The sequence below is a fragment of the Anomaloglossus baeobatrachus genome, chromosome 11 (assembly GCF_048569485.1).
Source record: "Anomaloglossus baeobatrachus isolate aAnoBae1 chromosome 11, aAnoBae1.hap1, whole genome shotgun sequence".
Classification (NCBI taxonomy): Eukaryota; Metazoa; Chordata; class Amphibia; order Anura; family Aromobatidae; genus Anomaloglossus; species Anomaloglossus baeobatrachus.
This window is the reverse complement of record NC_134363.1, coordinates 184,079,039-184,095,098: the sequence shown is the minus strand read 5'-3', so window position 1 is coordinate 184,095,098 and position 16,060 is coordinate 184,079,039. Positions and strand designations below refer to the sequence as shown.

The 16,060-nt window shown below is 51.8% G+C and overlaps 1 protein-coding gene across 1 annotated transcript; it reads right to left on the bottom strand.

The window, feature by feature from the left end:
• Positions 1-6,837: 6,837 nt before the first annotated feature.
• On the bottom strand, positions 6,838-15,913 carry MIIP (migration and invasion inhibitory protein). Its single transcript, XM_075329116.1, has 10 exons — positions 15,801-15,913; positions 15,329-15,476; positions 12,752-13,147; positions 10,376-10,475; positions 9,990-10,101; positions 9,610-9,668; positions 9,403-9,526; positions 8,820-8,916; positions 7,766-7,882; positions 6,838-7,664 (listed from the first exon to the last, which is right to left on the bottom strand). Exons 2-10 carry the CDS (start codon positions 15,437-15,439, stop codon positions 7,572-7,574), a joined length of 1,209 nt encoding a protein of 402 aa, XP_075185231.1. The 5' UTR covers positions 15,440-15,476; positions 15,801-15,913; the 3' UTR covers positions 6,838-7,571.
• Positions 15,914-16,060: the final 147 nt, after the last annotated feature.

Here is a 16,060-nt window from a genome sequence, read left to right as displayed (position 1 = left end):
TTTCGTGCAGTCTCAGGGACACTTGCAGGCTGCTCCCTACTGATGTTCTGGCCGTGACCTCCTCTTCCGTGGACCCTTGTGCAGCTGCCCCTATATAAGTCCAGGGGTTGTGTTGTATAGCTGCACTCTTTTCAGCTAATGTCTTCTCCTCGTCATGTCATCATCACTGATCAATAATTTGCCATTTTCACTCATTTCCTTCCCCAAATGGGAGAGAAAAAAAAAAGTCTTATCGCAATATACTTTTTGTTCTTATTCTAGTTTTCCACATCTCTGCTTGCTGTCATTCAATAGAGACTTTTATTGTTTTCCACCAGCAAATAGAAATGTGTCCTGGTCGTGTGATGCGTGGTGATTACTGCAGAAGAGATGACAGAGCAATGGTGGGAGCCATATTCAAAGTTTCTTCTAAGTATCATTGAATCTAATTGTATCGTTTCGATACTACGAACAGGTTAAAAAGTCTGAAGCTGAGATTTGGCAAACATGGCCCGGACTGTTGTATGGCCCTGTGCCGCTATACTGAGGGGGGGTGGGGAGTGTGGCATCGCACATGGGGGGTCCACCATGGTTTTGGGTGAGCTGTGCGTTGGTATATAGGTCTGTGATAGAAGACGTGTGTAGAGGGGGCAGCAGATGGCATGGGGTGGCACAGAGCATGGTGATGCGTTTGGAGCCACTGCTGCTGTCTCTCTGAGTCGCACCGCTGTACGGTGGTGTTATACTTCTGTCCTTCGGTGTCGGATTGTTGTCCCTTGGTGTCAGACTGTTGGCCCCTCAGTATTGGACCGCTGTCCCTTACTGTCGGACCCCTGGCCCCTCGGTGTCGTACTGCTGTCCCTTCAAGTCAGACCACTGGCCCCTTGGTGTCGGACTGATAGCTCCTCGATGTTGGACCGCTGACCCCTCGGTGTCGGACCGCTGTATGTTGGTTTAGTACTAGTGTCCCTTGGTTTCGGACCGCTGTTCCTCGGTGTCGCAACGCTGGCCCCTCGGTGTTGGACCACTGGCCCCTTGGTGTTGGACCGCTGTCCCTCAGTGTTGGACCGCTGGCCCCTTGGTGTTGGACCGCTGCCCCTCAGTGTTGGACCGCTGGCCCCTTGGTGTTGGACCGCTGTCCCTCGGTGTTCTCTGCACTGACCGCTCCTGATGCTGCTGTTTGGGTTTTGCTTCCCAGCGGCTGAGAACGTTTACTTCTTCGCCCAGGGTCCCCCGTACCCAGCTGATCTGCCCTTATCGGGATATGTTGGGAGTTGTAGTCTCACATTTGCTGCTGTTGTGTTGGAAATGAGTGAGAGTTCAGCTGCGGCGGTGACATCAACCACTGTCTAGGAAAAGGAAACTGAGTGGGTGCAGATTCTCGTACAGTGCGTACAGTGTGCGCCGGACAAGTGCGAGACCTCAGGCGCCAATTCCCAGCAGGGTCAGGATATTAAAGGGGAAGGGGCACTGTGGTAGCAAAACTCCAGGATAGTGCCAAAGCGGGGCACAATGGAAGAGGAGGTAAAGCTTCTTATAATTGGTGGAGTCCTGCCTGACCCAAACTGGGAAGAAGCCAAAACGGTGGAGGTAGTGTGACAGGGCGATGTTCTGCAGTGATGAGTCGAAGTCCTAAAGAGTGATGTTCTGCAGAGTGATGAAGCATTGTCCTGCAGCGTGGCCGTGCAATGTCCTTCAGCGTGGCCGTGCAATGTCCTGCAGCGTGGCCGTGCAATGTCCTGCAGCGTGGCCGTGCAATGTCCTGCAGCGTGGCCGTGCAATGTCCTCCAGCGTGACCGTGCAATGTCCTGCAGCGTGGCCGGGCAATGTCCTCCAGCGTGGCCGTGCAATGTCCTTCAGCGTGGCCGTGCAATGTCCTCCAGCGTGGCCGTGCAATGTCCTGCAGCGTGGCCGTGCAATGTCCTGCAGCGTGGCCGTGCAATGTCCTGCAGCGTGGCCGTGCAATGTCCTGCAGTGTGGCCGTGCAAAATTCAGTGTGTTATGTGTATACAGGGGTATTAATGTCGTGGCTGATCGTGTACAGGCCATTGCCTGCCTGCAGTCCGCCATGTTTCTGCACGGTGAGGGGGGCTGGGGAGAGGGCAATGTTTCTGCACGGTGAGGGGAGCTGGGGAGAGGGCAATGTCTCCGCACGGTGAGGGGGGCTGCGGAGAGGGCAATGTCTCCGCACGGTGAGGGGGGCTGGGGAGAGGGCAATGTCTCCGCACGGTGAGGGGGGCTGGGGAGAGGGCTATGTCTCCGCTTGGTGAGGGGGGCTGGGGAGAGCGCAATGTCTCCGCACGGTGAGGGGGGCTGGGGAGAGGGCAATGTCTCCGCACGGTGAGGGGGGCTGGGGAGAGGGCAATGTCTCCGCACGGTGAGGGGGGCTGGGGAGAGGGCAATGTCTCCGCACGGTGAGGGGGGCTGGGGAGAGGGCAATGTCTCCGCACGGTGAGGGGGGCTGCGGAGAGGGCAATGTCTCCGCATGGTGAGGGGGGCTGGGGAGAGGGCAATGTCTCCGCACGGTGAGGGGGGCTGGGGAGAGGGCAATGTCTCCGCACGGTGAGGGGGACTGGGGAGAGGACAATGTCTCCGCACGGTGAGGGGGGCTGGGGAGAGGGCAATGTCTCCGCACGGTGAGGGGGGCTGGGGAGAGGGCAATGTCTCCGCACGGTGAGGGGGGCTGGGGAGAGGGCAATGTCTCCGCACGGTGAGGGGGGCTGCGGAGAGGGCAATGTCTCCGCATGGTGAGGGGGGCTGGGGAGAGGGCAATGTCTCCGCACGGTGAGGGGGGCTGGGGAGAGGGCAATGTCTCCGCACGGTGAGGGGGACTGGGGAGAGGACAATGTCTCCGCACGGTGAGGGGGGCTGGGGAGAGGGCAATGTCTCCGCACGGTGAGGGGGGCTGGGGAGAGGGCAATGTCTCCGCACGGTGAGGGGGGCTGGGGAGAGGACAATGTCTCTGCATGGTGAGGGGGGCTGGGGAGAGGGCAATGTCTCCGCACGGTGAGGGGGACTGGGGAGAGGACAATGTCTCCGCACGGTGAGGGGGGCTGGGGAGAGGGCAATGTCTCCGCACGGTGAGGGGGGCTGGGGAGAGGGCAATGTCTCCGCACGGTGAGGGGGGCTGGGGAGAGGACAATGTCTCTGCATGGTGAGGGGGGCTGGGGAGGGTCCTCACACTTTGAATGACAAAGGTCCTATCTAATGGAGGGGCAGGAGAATCTGAGTGACTGGGTGACAGATAACACTGCCAATGAGTGCCAAGATGGTTGACATGGATAATGGCCGGCCGGGCGGTCCCTCGTCCATAGCAATGTGGAGCGCAGAGAGCGGCAGACATGGAGGTAAGACCTCAGGAGCGCTGAACTTTTCACGTCCGGTCCATTTATCGCCCAGATGACTATTCGTTGTGTTTTTGTCTGGGGCACGGCATCGGCTCCTGTAAAGGTCGGTGAGATTCGGGGACTTCACCTGTTCAGTGAGAGCCGCGTGCCGTCTGCCATGAAAAGGGCACGGGTTTGTAGGTGGAGGGAGGGGGCGGCACATGAAGGGGACTCGGCTCCAGAGCTGACGATTCATGTCACATCAGGGTGAGAAAACATCGTGACGTAGAAGCCGATGTACGACGTCTCCCACCCCCACAGACACTTTCCAGGACCCTCGTTCTGCTCCTCCGGCAGTGCGCAGATATCGCCATCTTATCCCCTCTGTCGTCACTGCACTCGCCCCCGCTTACACGTAATGGGCCGGATCGTTACGCTGCACATATGGCCGCCCTCGGATCCCACCGCAGACGGACCCCAAACAAGTCTCATCAGAGGAATATAATGGAGCCTCAGATGTACCGACATCTTCTATGGGGCCGCCGGCCCTCCCCAACTTATGGGCCCCATACCAGTGACGCGGCCTCCCTCTATTGGCGGTACCGGAGATCGACGCTCTGAGCCGAAATCACTGCAGCCAGTGGATAATGCGGTGGTGTGGATGAACACGGGTCCACCTTTTTTATTGGGGGGGGGGGGGGGGTTAGATCTAAATTTGCACCATGCCGTTAACACACAGCAGTAAACAGGAGCCGCGAATATTACAGTAAAGTCACAATATACTAGCGACTTATTAGGGAGAGAAGAATCGGCAGCGGCAAAGGAGCCACCGCCAGGGATAATGACAGTGTCCCTTACATATAACATAATGTGATGCCACGATATAATCTGCATACTCCGCTGAAGAATACACATACCACCCTGTGCACGCACACACACAATGCCAGACACTGAAAGCGCATGCTGGGAGTCGTAGTGACTACAAGCTGCAGCTGGATCCAGGGAATCGCCACTTTCTCTCCATCTCCTATAGGGAAACTGCTCACAATGCAATTCCCTAATACATGGCATATACAGTGTGTCGCAGGTTCTCGGCTGCGCACCATTTACGGGAGCTGCAGACTCTGAATTTACTGGATGATTTTACGCAAAAAGATAAAACGACCAAATGAACGAGTAGAACAGAAAGCGGCGGATTCTAGGAACATGACTTTTCTATTTGTTTCCTGTAAAGCGCTTCTGGGTTATTACTATTCCCACCCCTCCCCCAGTATTAATGACGATAAGGCTGCGGGGTTTAGAAAAGCTGCACTGACAACCGTCTGATGAGATCGCTCCAGCAGCAGTTATCACCCAGCTTTCCCGGGGACCTGAATGGCACATCTGCCTAGTGCTGCAATCCTGCTATCTCCAGGATCTGTACAGGAGCCTGGGAAAGTAGAGTGCCAATGCTTTGGAAAGTCTAACGCCGTGCACTCGAATTATCACCCAACTTTCCAGGAGCAGAAAAGATGAATGGGACGACAAACACTTTAATTTTACTTTCGTTCTCGCGGGATGGAAATGCTGTGGATTTGCAAATGGAAAATCCAATTTTGAACTAATCTGATATTTTGTGGAAGTCTTCTGCCCGAAAAAACGAACCTGCAGAGCAGCGCTCCAAAATTCTGCTGCAGATTTTAACTCCTTTTAATGTGGAGCGGTGAAATCTGCCGTGACGTCCGAGTGTTACAAGCGCAGATTCTTCTACAGATTTCCTATATCTCCACATATATCACCCAAGACTCACTAAAAGTTAGGATATTCGGCTTTCGGGTGAAATTTATAGAGGATCCTACAAAGACCTCTGACCTTTTCAGGTGAAGTTAATGTGACCTTCTCTAATCTTTTGGATGCTCATGTCCAACTGTTCAATGTGTCAGGACTTTTTGCACAAGTTGCTAATCTCTAACAAGGAGCTTAATGGCAAAATCACTACAGGTGTTTGATCCATGAATCCCCCAATACATTTTGGGGTTCCGTTAAAATTAGTATTTACAGTCCTCCTCATCACGCTGATCACATTTTGACATCATGAGACCAAGACGACACCTAACAAAGACTAAAGTGGCCACTAAGCTTAGAGTGTCGCCAGCAGGTTGTACAGAGATACGGAGAGACTGGAAGAGTCACAGAAAGGCAGAGAAGTGGTCACTGAGCTTAGAGTGTCACCAGCATGTTGTACAGAGATACAGAGAGACTGGAAGAGTCACAGAAAAGCAGAGAAGTGGCTACTGAGCTTAAAGCGTCACTGAGTGTCATCAGCAGGTTGCACAGAGATACAGAGAGACTGGAAGAGTCACAGAAAGGCAGAGAAGTGGTCACTGAGCTTAGAGTGTCACCAGCAGGTTGTACAGAGACACATAGAGACTGGAAGAGTCCCTGAAAAGCAGAGAAGTGGCTACTGAGCTTAAAGCGTCACTGAGTGTCATCAACAGGTTGTACAGAGACTGGAAGAGTCACAGAAAGACAGAGAAGTGGTCACTGAGCTTAGAGTGTCACCAGCATGTTGTACAGAGATACGGAGAGACGAAGAGTCACAGAAAAGCAGAGAAGTGGTCACTGAGCTTAAAGCGTCACAGAGTGTCAGCAGCAGGTAATATAGAGACACGGAGAGACTGGAAGAGTCACAAAAAGGCAGAGAAGTGGCTACTGAGCTTAAAGCGTCACAGTGTGATCAGCAGGTTGTACAGAGACACAGAGAGACTGGAAGAGTCACTGAAAAGCAGAGAAGTGGTCACTGAGCTTAAAGCGTCACAGAGTGTCACCAGCAGGTAGTATAGAGACACGGAGAGACTGGAAGAGTCACAAAAAGGCAGAGAAGTGGCTACTGAGCTTAGAGTGTCACCAACAGGTTGTATAGAGACACAGAGAGTCTGAATGAGCCACTGAAAAGCAGAGAAGAGGTCACTGAACGTAAAGTGTCACAGAGTGTCACCAGCAGGTTGTACAGAGACTGGAAGAGTCACAGAAAGGCAGAGAAGTCGCCACTGAGCTTAGAGTGTCACTAACAGGTTGTACAGAGACACAGAGAGACTGGAAGAGTCACTTTTTGTGAGAGATGTACTGTATATGGAAACTTTATGTCAGAAGTTTGGGTTTCTGCTGCAGATGAGCAGTGCTCACCGCTGCCGCCAACGCATATGTGGATCGGCCCAATTAAGTTCTAATCTGCCAGTGTTTCCTAATGGCGCTAATTATCTTTTTTTTTGGTTTTCTGGGCACAAATTGAGCTAAAATCTGGTCCATGTGGATAGAGACGTGTAGTAAAATCCCTATGATCTGACAGATCGGCACATGTCACGCTGACTAAAGGCAATCACAAAGCAATGGTGTCAGCGTCACACGCCCAGCAGGAGGCGCTGCCCGTCACATGTCGTATGGAAGGCCCAGCCGGTCACACGCCACGATGAGCATCCAGAGCGGTGTGACCCGGACACGTGCCCGTCCACAGGGAAACTAATACGTTTGTGTCTCTTGACTTTTCTGAAAAAGTTTTTGAGAAATTGATCACAAGTTTGGACTTTTTTTTTATTTCAAAATTTAAAAATATATAAAAACTGTTACAGACAAATATGAAAAATCTAAATGTAACAATCACCACAAAGTGTAGAAAGCACGGAAATGTAGATTAATACTTATAGAAAGTCACATATTATATAGTGTCTTATGAAGCCAATGGAGCTGCAGTACCCGACAGAACCTGCTGATGGAGGTGGCGCTGTTTTTGGAAGAAAGTGACAACATTGTTCCCATCCTGGGGTTTCCTTTTAAAGAAGCGATTGATGGCTGCTTCCTGCACCCACAGGTCCGGTTATACCGCGCGGGTGAGATCATTGCACCCGGCCATCAGCAGAGAAACATCATATAGAATAAAGGGAGACAAAAACTGGACTAAAAACAATGCCATTGTTTGATGCAGACCTGATACTTCTCACAGCAGAGTATTTGGTACTTTGTATCCAAACTAAGCATTTCTCTATGAGTAACGTACATAAGCAGCACAAACCTCTCTCCTGTCTGATAGTTTGTTACAATGTATCAGTGAAGGTGCGAATTTATTAAAGGGGCAGCGCCTCAGCAGACCTGCCTGAATGAATCTGCCTCGATGTTATTACAAAGTGTCAGAGCTTATTATAACGTCTAATGTGGGTTTTTGGGAATATATTTTGGGTGGTCGGGTAATATCCGATGGGCGCGGGTCCGGCTCTGGAGGTGGTTTTCCGTTTACTTAACGTTCCTGTGATGGAAGGCGATGGATCGGGACAGGTTCAGCAGATTGTCAGACGTCGCCCGTGACGCGAAGTACGAAGAAGCGTCCTGGGGATAGAGGAATTTAGGAGGCGTCAGCAGCAATCACATGAGAAGTGCGCCCCCTAGTGGAGAAGCTGCGCGGGGAAATTAATGGCGCATTCTCTTACCGCGCTCACGATTCTGGGTGGAGTCATCATTTTTGGCTCAGTCGAGGTTTTCAGGTCCAGACTGGTGACTTTGAGGTCGCAGGACGGCACAGAATTCTCCCATCCGGCTAAACAATGCTAAAAAAAAAGAATCAAATTGTCTTTTCAGGGAGGAAGGAGATTAACTCTAGCGCCGCCTATTGCAAGTAGCAATCCTAAAAGTCAAAAGTGGTCCTTTAACGAGCCTTTTCATATGACATAGGATTTATGCCAGATCAGAACCCCAATTTGCAAACACGGTGTTTAGGGGTGATTGCCCCTCGTCAGTGCAAAGTATGAGATCTGATGATCTGGCTGTATGAGAAGCTCTAGAGAAAAAAAAACAAACAAATCAAATATCGTAAAACATTGACATAAGCTGCTGCGGCACTACTGGACCTGTGGCACTACTGGACCTGTGGCACTACTGGACCTGTGGCACTACTGGACCTGCGGCACTACTGGACCTGCGGCACTACTGGACCTGCGGCACTACTGGACCTGCGGCACTACTGGACCTGCGGCACCACTGGACCTGCGGCACCACTGGACCTGCGGCACCACTGGACCTGCGACACCACTGGACCTGCGACACCACTGGACCTGCGACACCACTGGACCTGCGGCACTACTTGACATACAGCATCACAGGACCTACAGCGTCCAGTTGTACTGCACCACTGGACCTGCAGTACAGTACTACTGGATCTGCGGCACCACTGGACCTGTAGCGCAGTACCACTGGACCTGCAGTACCACTGCCTATGAGGCACCAGTGGACCTGTGGCACCGCTGGATCGTCAGCACTGCTTGACCTGCAGTACAGTGCTACTGGACCTGAGGCACCGCTGGATCTGCAGCTCTACTACTGCACCTGCAGCATCCGGTTGTATAGTAGAAAGTTTCCATTCACTGACAGGAAACAGATCTTGGAAAGTCTTCAGAAAGACAGAATGCACGCTACAAAAAATAAATGGCTGTATCCCATTAACGTTGAAAATTTAGAGTCCACAGGGAACGGCCGGAGGCGACTTACCGAGGGCAGGGCGAGGCTGTCCGTGGGGTCGAAGCTTTTCCTCCTGTGCGCCCGGTACTTGTACGGTGGGAGCAGCGTGCTACGGGGGATGCTCACCCTAAAACACAGGAGGCTAAGAACATGACAAGGCTCCTGCACAGACATTTAAAGGGCCGGTACACCTGTGAACCAGGTTATCTGTGAGGATCCATCCCACCACATGACTCCCAAGATAATCAGAATGGACAATACATTCCCGGATATCTGCACCTTTGCATTTGTTATATTATTTTCACACATTAAAATAGAAATTTTGCAAATAGTTTTTATGAAAACCCTTCCCCGTTTTGTGTACACAGCTCCTCTGCTGACCGATGTGGCTAATTAAACCTTTATCTGTGCGCTATTTCTCATGGATGATGTCGCCTGTATCCACGGCAACTCATACGTCTGCACAGGAGCTGCAAACACAGAACGGCAGCAGATTTTTAATACCCAGTGGCTTTATTTTGTATATAATATCCCTGGTTGTAGACGTTTCCGCTCCCGTCACCTCCAGTGTTCCCACAGCGCCTTGTACTGGGCGAGGGGACAGTTCACCCACCGGATAAACGCCGGCTCTTCTAAGACGTGTCGTCCGCCCCGGCGCTTCTTACACACGGGACACGCAGGTTCTGCACCCACCGGGGATGTAAACAGTCGCTGATTCACTCGGTAGCAGTATACACCTGATACACAGAAACGGAAAGGCAGCTGTGAGCAGAGCGCCCTCCAGATACTCCCCTCTAAAAGCTGCAAAAAGTGTCCTCACACTGATGAGTGTCCATCGAGATGTCCAGATCTTCTACCGACGAGTCCTGGACCCCGGATCTGAAGAGACAATCATTTCTTATACATAGTAGAGAATTGCTTAAAAATGTAATTCCCCAAATATAGAGCATGTATAACCGGAGCCGATCAGGAGTGATCTGATAATAGGAGGCAAATGTCAGACCGTGACTAATAACAATGGGTCTCCGTTGCCTGAGTGAGGAGGACGAGGAAATTGCTTGCAAGGCAATTCCAGAGAAATCTTGTTTCTCGTTACCTGCAGTACCACTTCTCACCATTGCTGCAGGGACCTACTTTCCATAGACAGCAATGCAACAGCGCCCCCATCGCTGCACACCTGATTCACCACTATGGACTCACTCTGTAAAATACTCGTGGGCACACTCCTCCCGATTCACGCGGCGGAATTCACTGATCTCTGAGAAAAACTGGTCAGATTTATTGGTGATGGGGGACTTCACCTCCAAGAGTCCTGGAGAAGAGAGGGTTAATGGTAGTAAAGGGGGAAACATATAGATTGTAGTAACCTCTTCCCACCATGGACAATTTTTTTTTTTTTGCCATAGTGAACTGGCGCCCCTCCCGCCCATAGGTTGTGTCAGGTACTGCAGCTCAGCACCACTGTAGTGATTGGAGACAGGGTGCAGTACCAGGCACAGCCTGTGGGCAGGGGTGGCGCCTTTTCCTATAGACCCCCGATAACTGGTCCTCAGGAGGTGGCGCTAGTTCTGTCCATACATACTGACCCGCTATCCAGTCATATCCCAGCAGCGGGCGAGAAGACCACCGTGGCTCCAGGGAAGGGGGCTCATCATCGCACAGGAAGGTGACGCGCCCCAAATCTCTCTGCAAGAAGAAGCGACAGTGACCTTCTAATGTCAGGGGGAGATCGGCGGCCGCTCGGGGCCCCGTCATTTCTGAGAAGGAAAGTCTTAGTCAGTATTTGCAGAATGAGAGCGAGACCCCAGAATGAGTCACGTCGGCCCCCCGCCTGCCTGCAAATCACTCAATGCAACTGCTGATACCTCGGCCTTAAAGCTGCAGCGCACTGATAGTGACAGACGCAGGACTGCTCTGGGGAGAAATGGGATTTAAAGGCATAGGGACAGATTTACCAGAGCTATAGCGCGGCGTGAAGGGTTAAAGGGGCACTGCACTCCCCCGGCTCCTGTCACCAGCACAGCTCCCCGGGGAAAGAAAGGGTTAAAGCACTAATCACATTCATAACCCTGAAAGTGTGATATGAGCTCGTTAACAGGAAACGCTCCAAGAGCTGAAATCACACAGAACATCAGCGTCTTCACCAGAAAAATCAGTCAGAGAGCGGCCGGAGAGTCGTGTCTGCTTCCAGGAAAGAGGTCTGACAACTACTGCAAGCACCAGTACAGGCCCCAGAGTTGTCAGACGTCTTCTACCTTTATCATTGCAAGATCAGGACCCCAGGAAAGTAGGGAGACGAGATCAGGACCCCGGGAAAGTAGGGAGACGAGATCAGGACCTCGGGAAAGTAGGGCGACAAGATCAGGACCCCGGGAATGTAGGGCGACAAGATCAGGACCCCGGGAATGTAGGGCGACAAGATCAGGACCCCGGGAATGTAGGGCGACAAGATCAGGACCCCGGGAAAGTAGGGCGACAAGATCAGGACCCCGGGAAAGTAGGGCGACAAGATCGAGACCCCGGGAATGTAGGGCGACAAGATCAGGACCCCGGGAATGTAGGGCGACAAGATCAGGACCGTGGGAAAGTAGGGCGACAAGATCAGGACCGTGGGAAAGTAGGGCGACAAGATCAGGACCGTGGGAAAGTAGGGCGACAAGATCAGGACCCCGGGAAAGTAGGGCGACAAGATCAGGACCCCGGGAAAGTAGGGCGACAAGATCAGGACCCCGGGAAAGTAGGGCGACAAGATCAGGACCCCGGGAAAGTAGGGCGACAAGATCAAGACCCCGGGAAAGTAGGGCGACAAGATCAGGACCGTGGGAATGTAGGGCGACAAGATCAGGACCGTGGGAAAGTAGGGCGACAAGATCAGGACCGTGGGAAAGTAGGGCGACAAGATCAGGACCCCGGGAAAGTAGGGCGACAAGATCAGGACCCCGGGAAAGTAGGGCGACAAGATCAGGACCCCGGGAAAGTAGGGCGACAAGATCAGGACCCCGGGAAAGTAGGGCGACAAGATCAGGACCCCGGGAAAGTAGGGCGACAAGATCAGGACCCCGGGAAAGTAGGGCGACAAGATCAGGACCCCGGGAATGTAGGGCGACAAGATCAGGATCCCGGGAATGTAGGGCGACAAGATCAGGATCCCGGGAATGTAGGGCGACAAGATCAGGATCCCGGGAATGTAGGGCGACAAGATCAGGATCCCGGGAATGTAGGGCGACAAGATCAGGATCCCGGGAATGTAGGGCGACAAGATCAGGATCCCGGGAATGTAGGGCGACAAGATCAGGATCCCGGGAATGTAGGGCGACAAGATCAGGATCCCGGGAATGTAGGGCGACAAGATCAGGACCGCGGGAATGTAGGGCGACGAGATCAGGATCCCGGGAAAGTAGGGCGACGAGATCAGGACCCCGGGAAAGTAGGGCGACGAGATCAGGACCTCGGGAATGTAGGGCGACAAGATCAGGACCTCGGGAATGTAGGGCGACAAGATCAGGACCTCGGGAATGTAGGGCGACAAGATCAGGACCCCGGGAAAGTAGGGCGCCAAGATCAGGACCCCGGGAATGTAGGGCGACAAGATCAGGACCCCAGGAATGTAGGGCGACAAGATCAGGACCCCAGGAATGTAGGGCGACAAGATCAGGATCCCGGTAAAGTAGGGCGACGAGATCAGGACCCCGGGAAAGTAGGGTGACAAGATCAGGACCCCGGGAATGTAGGGCGACAAGATCAGGACCTCGGGAATGTAGGGCGACAAGATCAGGATCCCTGGAATGTAGGGTGTTAAGATCAGGATCTTGGGAAAGTAGGGTGACAGCCATGGTCCCACCTGTGATGGCGGCCATATTAGAATATCAGAAGGGGGGTAATGAATTCCTACATTTCGGTCACAACAGAGGAGCCCCCTGAATCGACAGACGGGGGTGCGACCACTCGTTTGGAGTCATTACCTTGGAGCTTCGGTTCGGTGTCAGGAGAATAGATTTTGGGGTCCTCTGTTCTTTGCTCCGCAGGTTCCCGTCATCCTCTAACCGGTCCATATACTGAGGAGGGAAATCCATCGTGTCCCCCGAAGTGTCGGATTTGGGGTCAATCATTGTGGAGTTTAGGATGCTGATGCGTTTCACTGGAGAGCGCACCCTAATAACGTCCAGAGCAGAGTGCACCCCTCGACCGGACCCCACAAGGGTCACCATGGACGCTCCGAGTGGATGAGGCCCCCCAGGACAGGATGGTTTGGGGGGACACAGGGCTTTCCTGGCAGCGGAGGATGAACCCCGCGAGGTCTGCAGAGCTGGATCCTGACTTCTCCCACATCCGGCCAGTGTCGTTTTGGGTTTGCAGGTCTACATGAAGAAAGATGCAAGATCCAATACACATAACCTGCATTTGTGGTGCAGCTGCTGTTCTCTGTTATCAGTGTTTATAAGCTGCTTTTCTATCTGATGCCTCTACTTGTAGCCCTCTATAGGGACATGGTAAGGGAGCAACTCACAGGAACAGCTTAGAATATACCTCCAGAGCAGCATTCACAATTCTGCTGGCTACTATTGGATCACATGGGACATGGAGACCCCAGCAGACATTAATTTACTGTCTTCTTACTCAGTATGTGATAATGAGGGCAGAGGCAGCTTTCCCGAAATGTCAGAATTCAGCACTACAATCCTGATAACAATTATGACACAGAAAGTCACCAGAAAATCACCGGATTGCAGCTCTGGAGCCCGGACGCCGCATTCATCTGTGAGCCTACAGGTAATGCACAATTCTGTGTAATCACAACTGTGACCCCGAGCAACGAGCAGCACACGGCGCGACCTAGAAACAGCAGAACAATCCTGAACCCCAACCATACAACAGCCGGATCAGGGCACACAATCAATACAAAACATGTACACTGCACCAGCAGAATAGTGAGTGCAGCTCTGGAGTATAATGCAGGATATAGCTCAGAATCAGTAATGTATGTACACAGTGACTGCACCAGCAGAATAGTGAGTGCAGCTCTGGAGTATAATACAGGATGTAACTCAGGATCAGTAATGTAATGTATGTACACAGTGACTGCACAATCAGAATAGTGAGTGCAGCTCTGGCGTATAATACAGGAGGTAACTCAGGATCAGTAATGTATGTACACAGTGACTGCACAATCAGAATAGTGAGTGCAGCTCTGGAGTATAATACAGGATGTAACTCAGGATCAGTAATGTATGTACACAGTGACTGCACCAGCAGAATAGTGAGTGCAGCTCTGGCGTATAATACAGGAGGTAACTCAGGATCAGTAATGTATGTACACAGTGACTGCACAATCAGAATAGTGAGTGCAGCTCTGGAGTATAATACAGGATGTAACTCAGGATCAGTAATGTATGTACACAGTGACTGCACCAGCAGAATAGTGAGTGCAGCTCTGGAGTATAATACAGGATGTAACTCAGGATCAGTAATATATGTACACAGTGACTGCACAATAAGAATAGTGAGTGCAGCTCTGGAGTATAATACAGGAGGTAACTCAGGATCAGTAATGTATATACACAGTGACTGCACCAGCAGAATAGTGAGTGCAGCTCTGGAGTATAATCCTGTAACTCAGGATCAGTAATGTAATGTATGTACACAGTGACTGCACCAGCAGAATAGTGAGTGCAGCTCTGGAGTATAATACAGGATGTAACTCAGGATCAGTAATATATGTACACAGTGACTGCACAATAAGAATAGTGAGTGCAGCTCTGGAGTATAATACAGGAGGTAACTCAGGATCAGTAATGTATATACACAGTGACTGCACCAGCAGAATAGTGAGTGCAGCTCTGGAGTATAATCCTGTAACTCAGGATCAGTAATGTAATGTATGTACACAGTGACTGCACCAGCAGAATAGTGAGTGCAGCTCTGGAGTATAATACAGGAGGTAACTCAGGATCAGTAATGTATGTACACAGTGACTGCACCAGCAGAATAGTGAGTGCAGCTCTGGAGTATAATACAGGAGGTAACTCAGGATCAGTAATGTATGTACACAGTGACTGCACCAGCAGAATAGTGAGTGCAGCTCTGGAGTATAATACAGGAGGTAACTCAGGATCAGTAATGTATGTACACAGTGACTGCACCAGCAGAATAGTGAGTGCAGCTCTGGAGTATAATACAGGAGGTAACTCAGGATCAGTAATGTAATGTACTGTATGTACACAGTGACTGCACCAGCAGAATAGTGAGTGCAGCTCTGGAGTATAATACATGAGGTAACACAGGATCAGTAATGTAATGTATGTACACAGTGACTGCACCAGCAGAATAGTGAGTGCAGCTCTGGAGTATAATACAGGAGGTAACTCAGGATCAGTAATGTATGTACACAGTGACTGCACCAGCAGAATAGTGAGTGCAGCTCTGGAGTATAATACAGGAGGTAACTCAGGATCAGTAATGTATGTACACAGTGACTGCACCAGCAGAATAGTGAGTGCAGCTCTGGAGTAGTACAGGGGATATATGAGGGATAATCTCACTGTGATGTTGCGGTCAGTGAATCGCTGCGTCTTCAGCTCCTCGCGGTTCACTTTCAGCTTCTCCAGTAGAGCCTTGTTCAGACTCCGCAGCTCCTCCAGGCGATCGGACATTTTCTATTATTTCTTTCCAGTCTCTGGACGTCACCATCTGTAAGACACAGGCCGGCATCGTGTCACCGTCGCCCCGGACGCGGCACTGCACCTCCCAGGGACACCGTCACGCTGGGAGTTGTAGTCCACCAGTACATATGCCATGAGTCTCCCCGGCACCAGACTCCCGGGAGCAGAGCCGCGGTGGAGGCCCGGACGCCGCCATGCTGGATATCACTCAGCTTTGGCCGCAAAGACTGATAGGACAATATAAACGTCCTGCGATGATCCAGACGGATAAGCCCTTTAATGATTACCCAGCAGGCACCGGGCCAGGAGCGGACACGTGTCCGGGAGCTCAGTACATAACACATACACGGACCTGTCCTTACTCCCCCGGAACCTCGCACGCAGCCCCTCCGGCTCCCGCCTCACGATCCCCGGGGAACTCCGAGCTCAGGCTCCGGCAGAGAAAGGAACCTCCAGCCGCGGTATCCCGGCGCCCCCTACAGGTTACACAACGTAATACAGTATTCCTTAAAGCGGCGCCGCTGGTCACCGGGTATTGTAGTTCGACGTGTGTTAGAAAAATAATGCCACTTTAAGAGTAATTCGAAGTCTATCCACGTGACTTATAGTGAC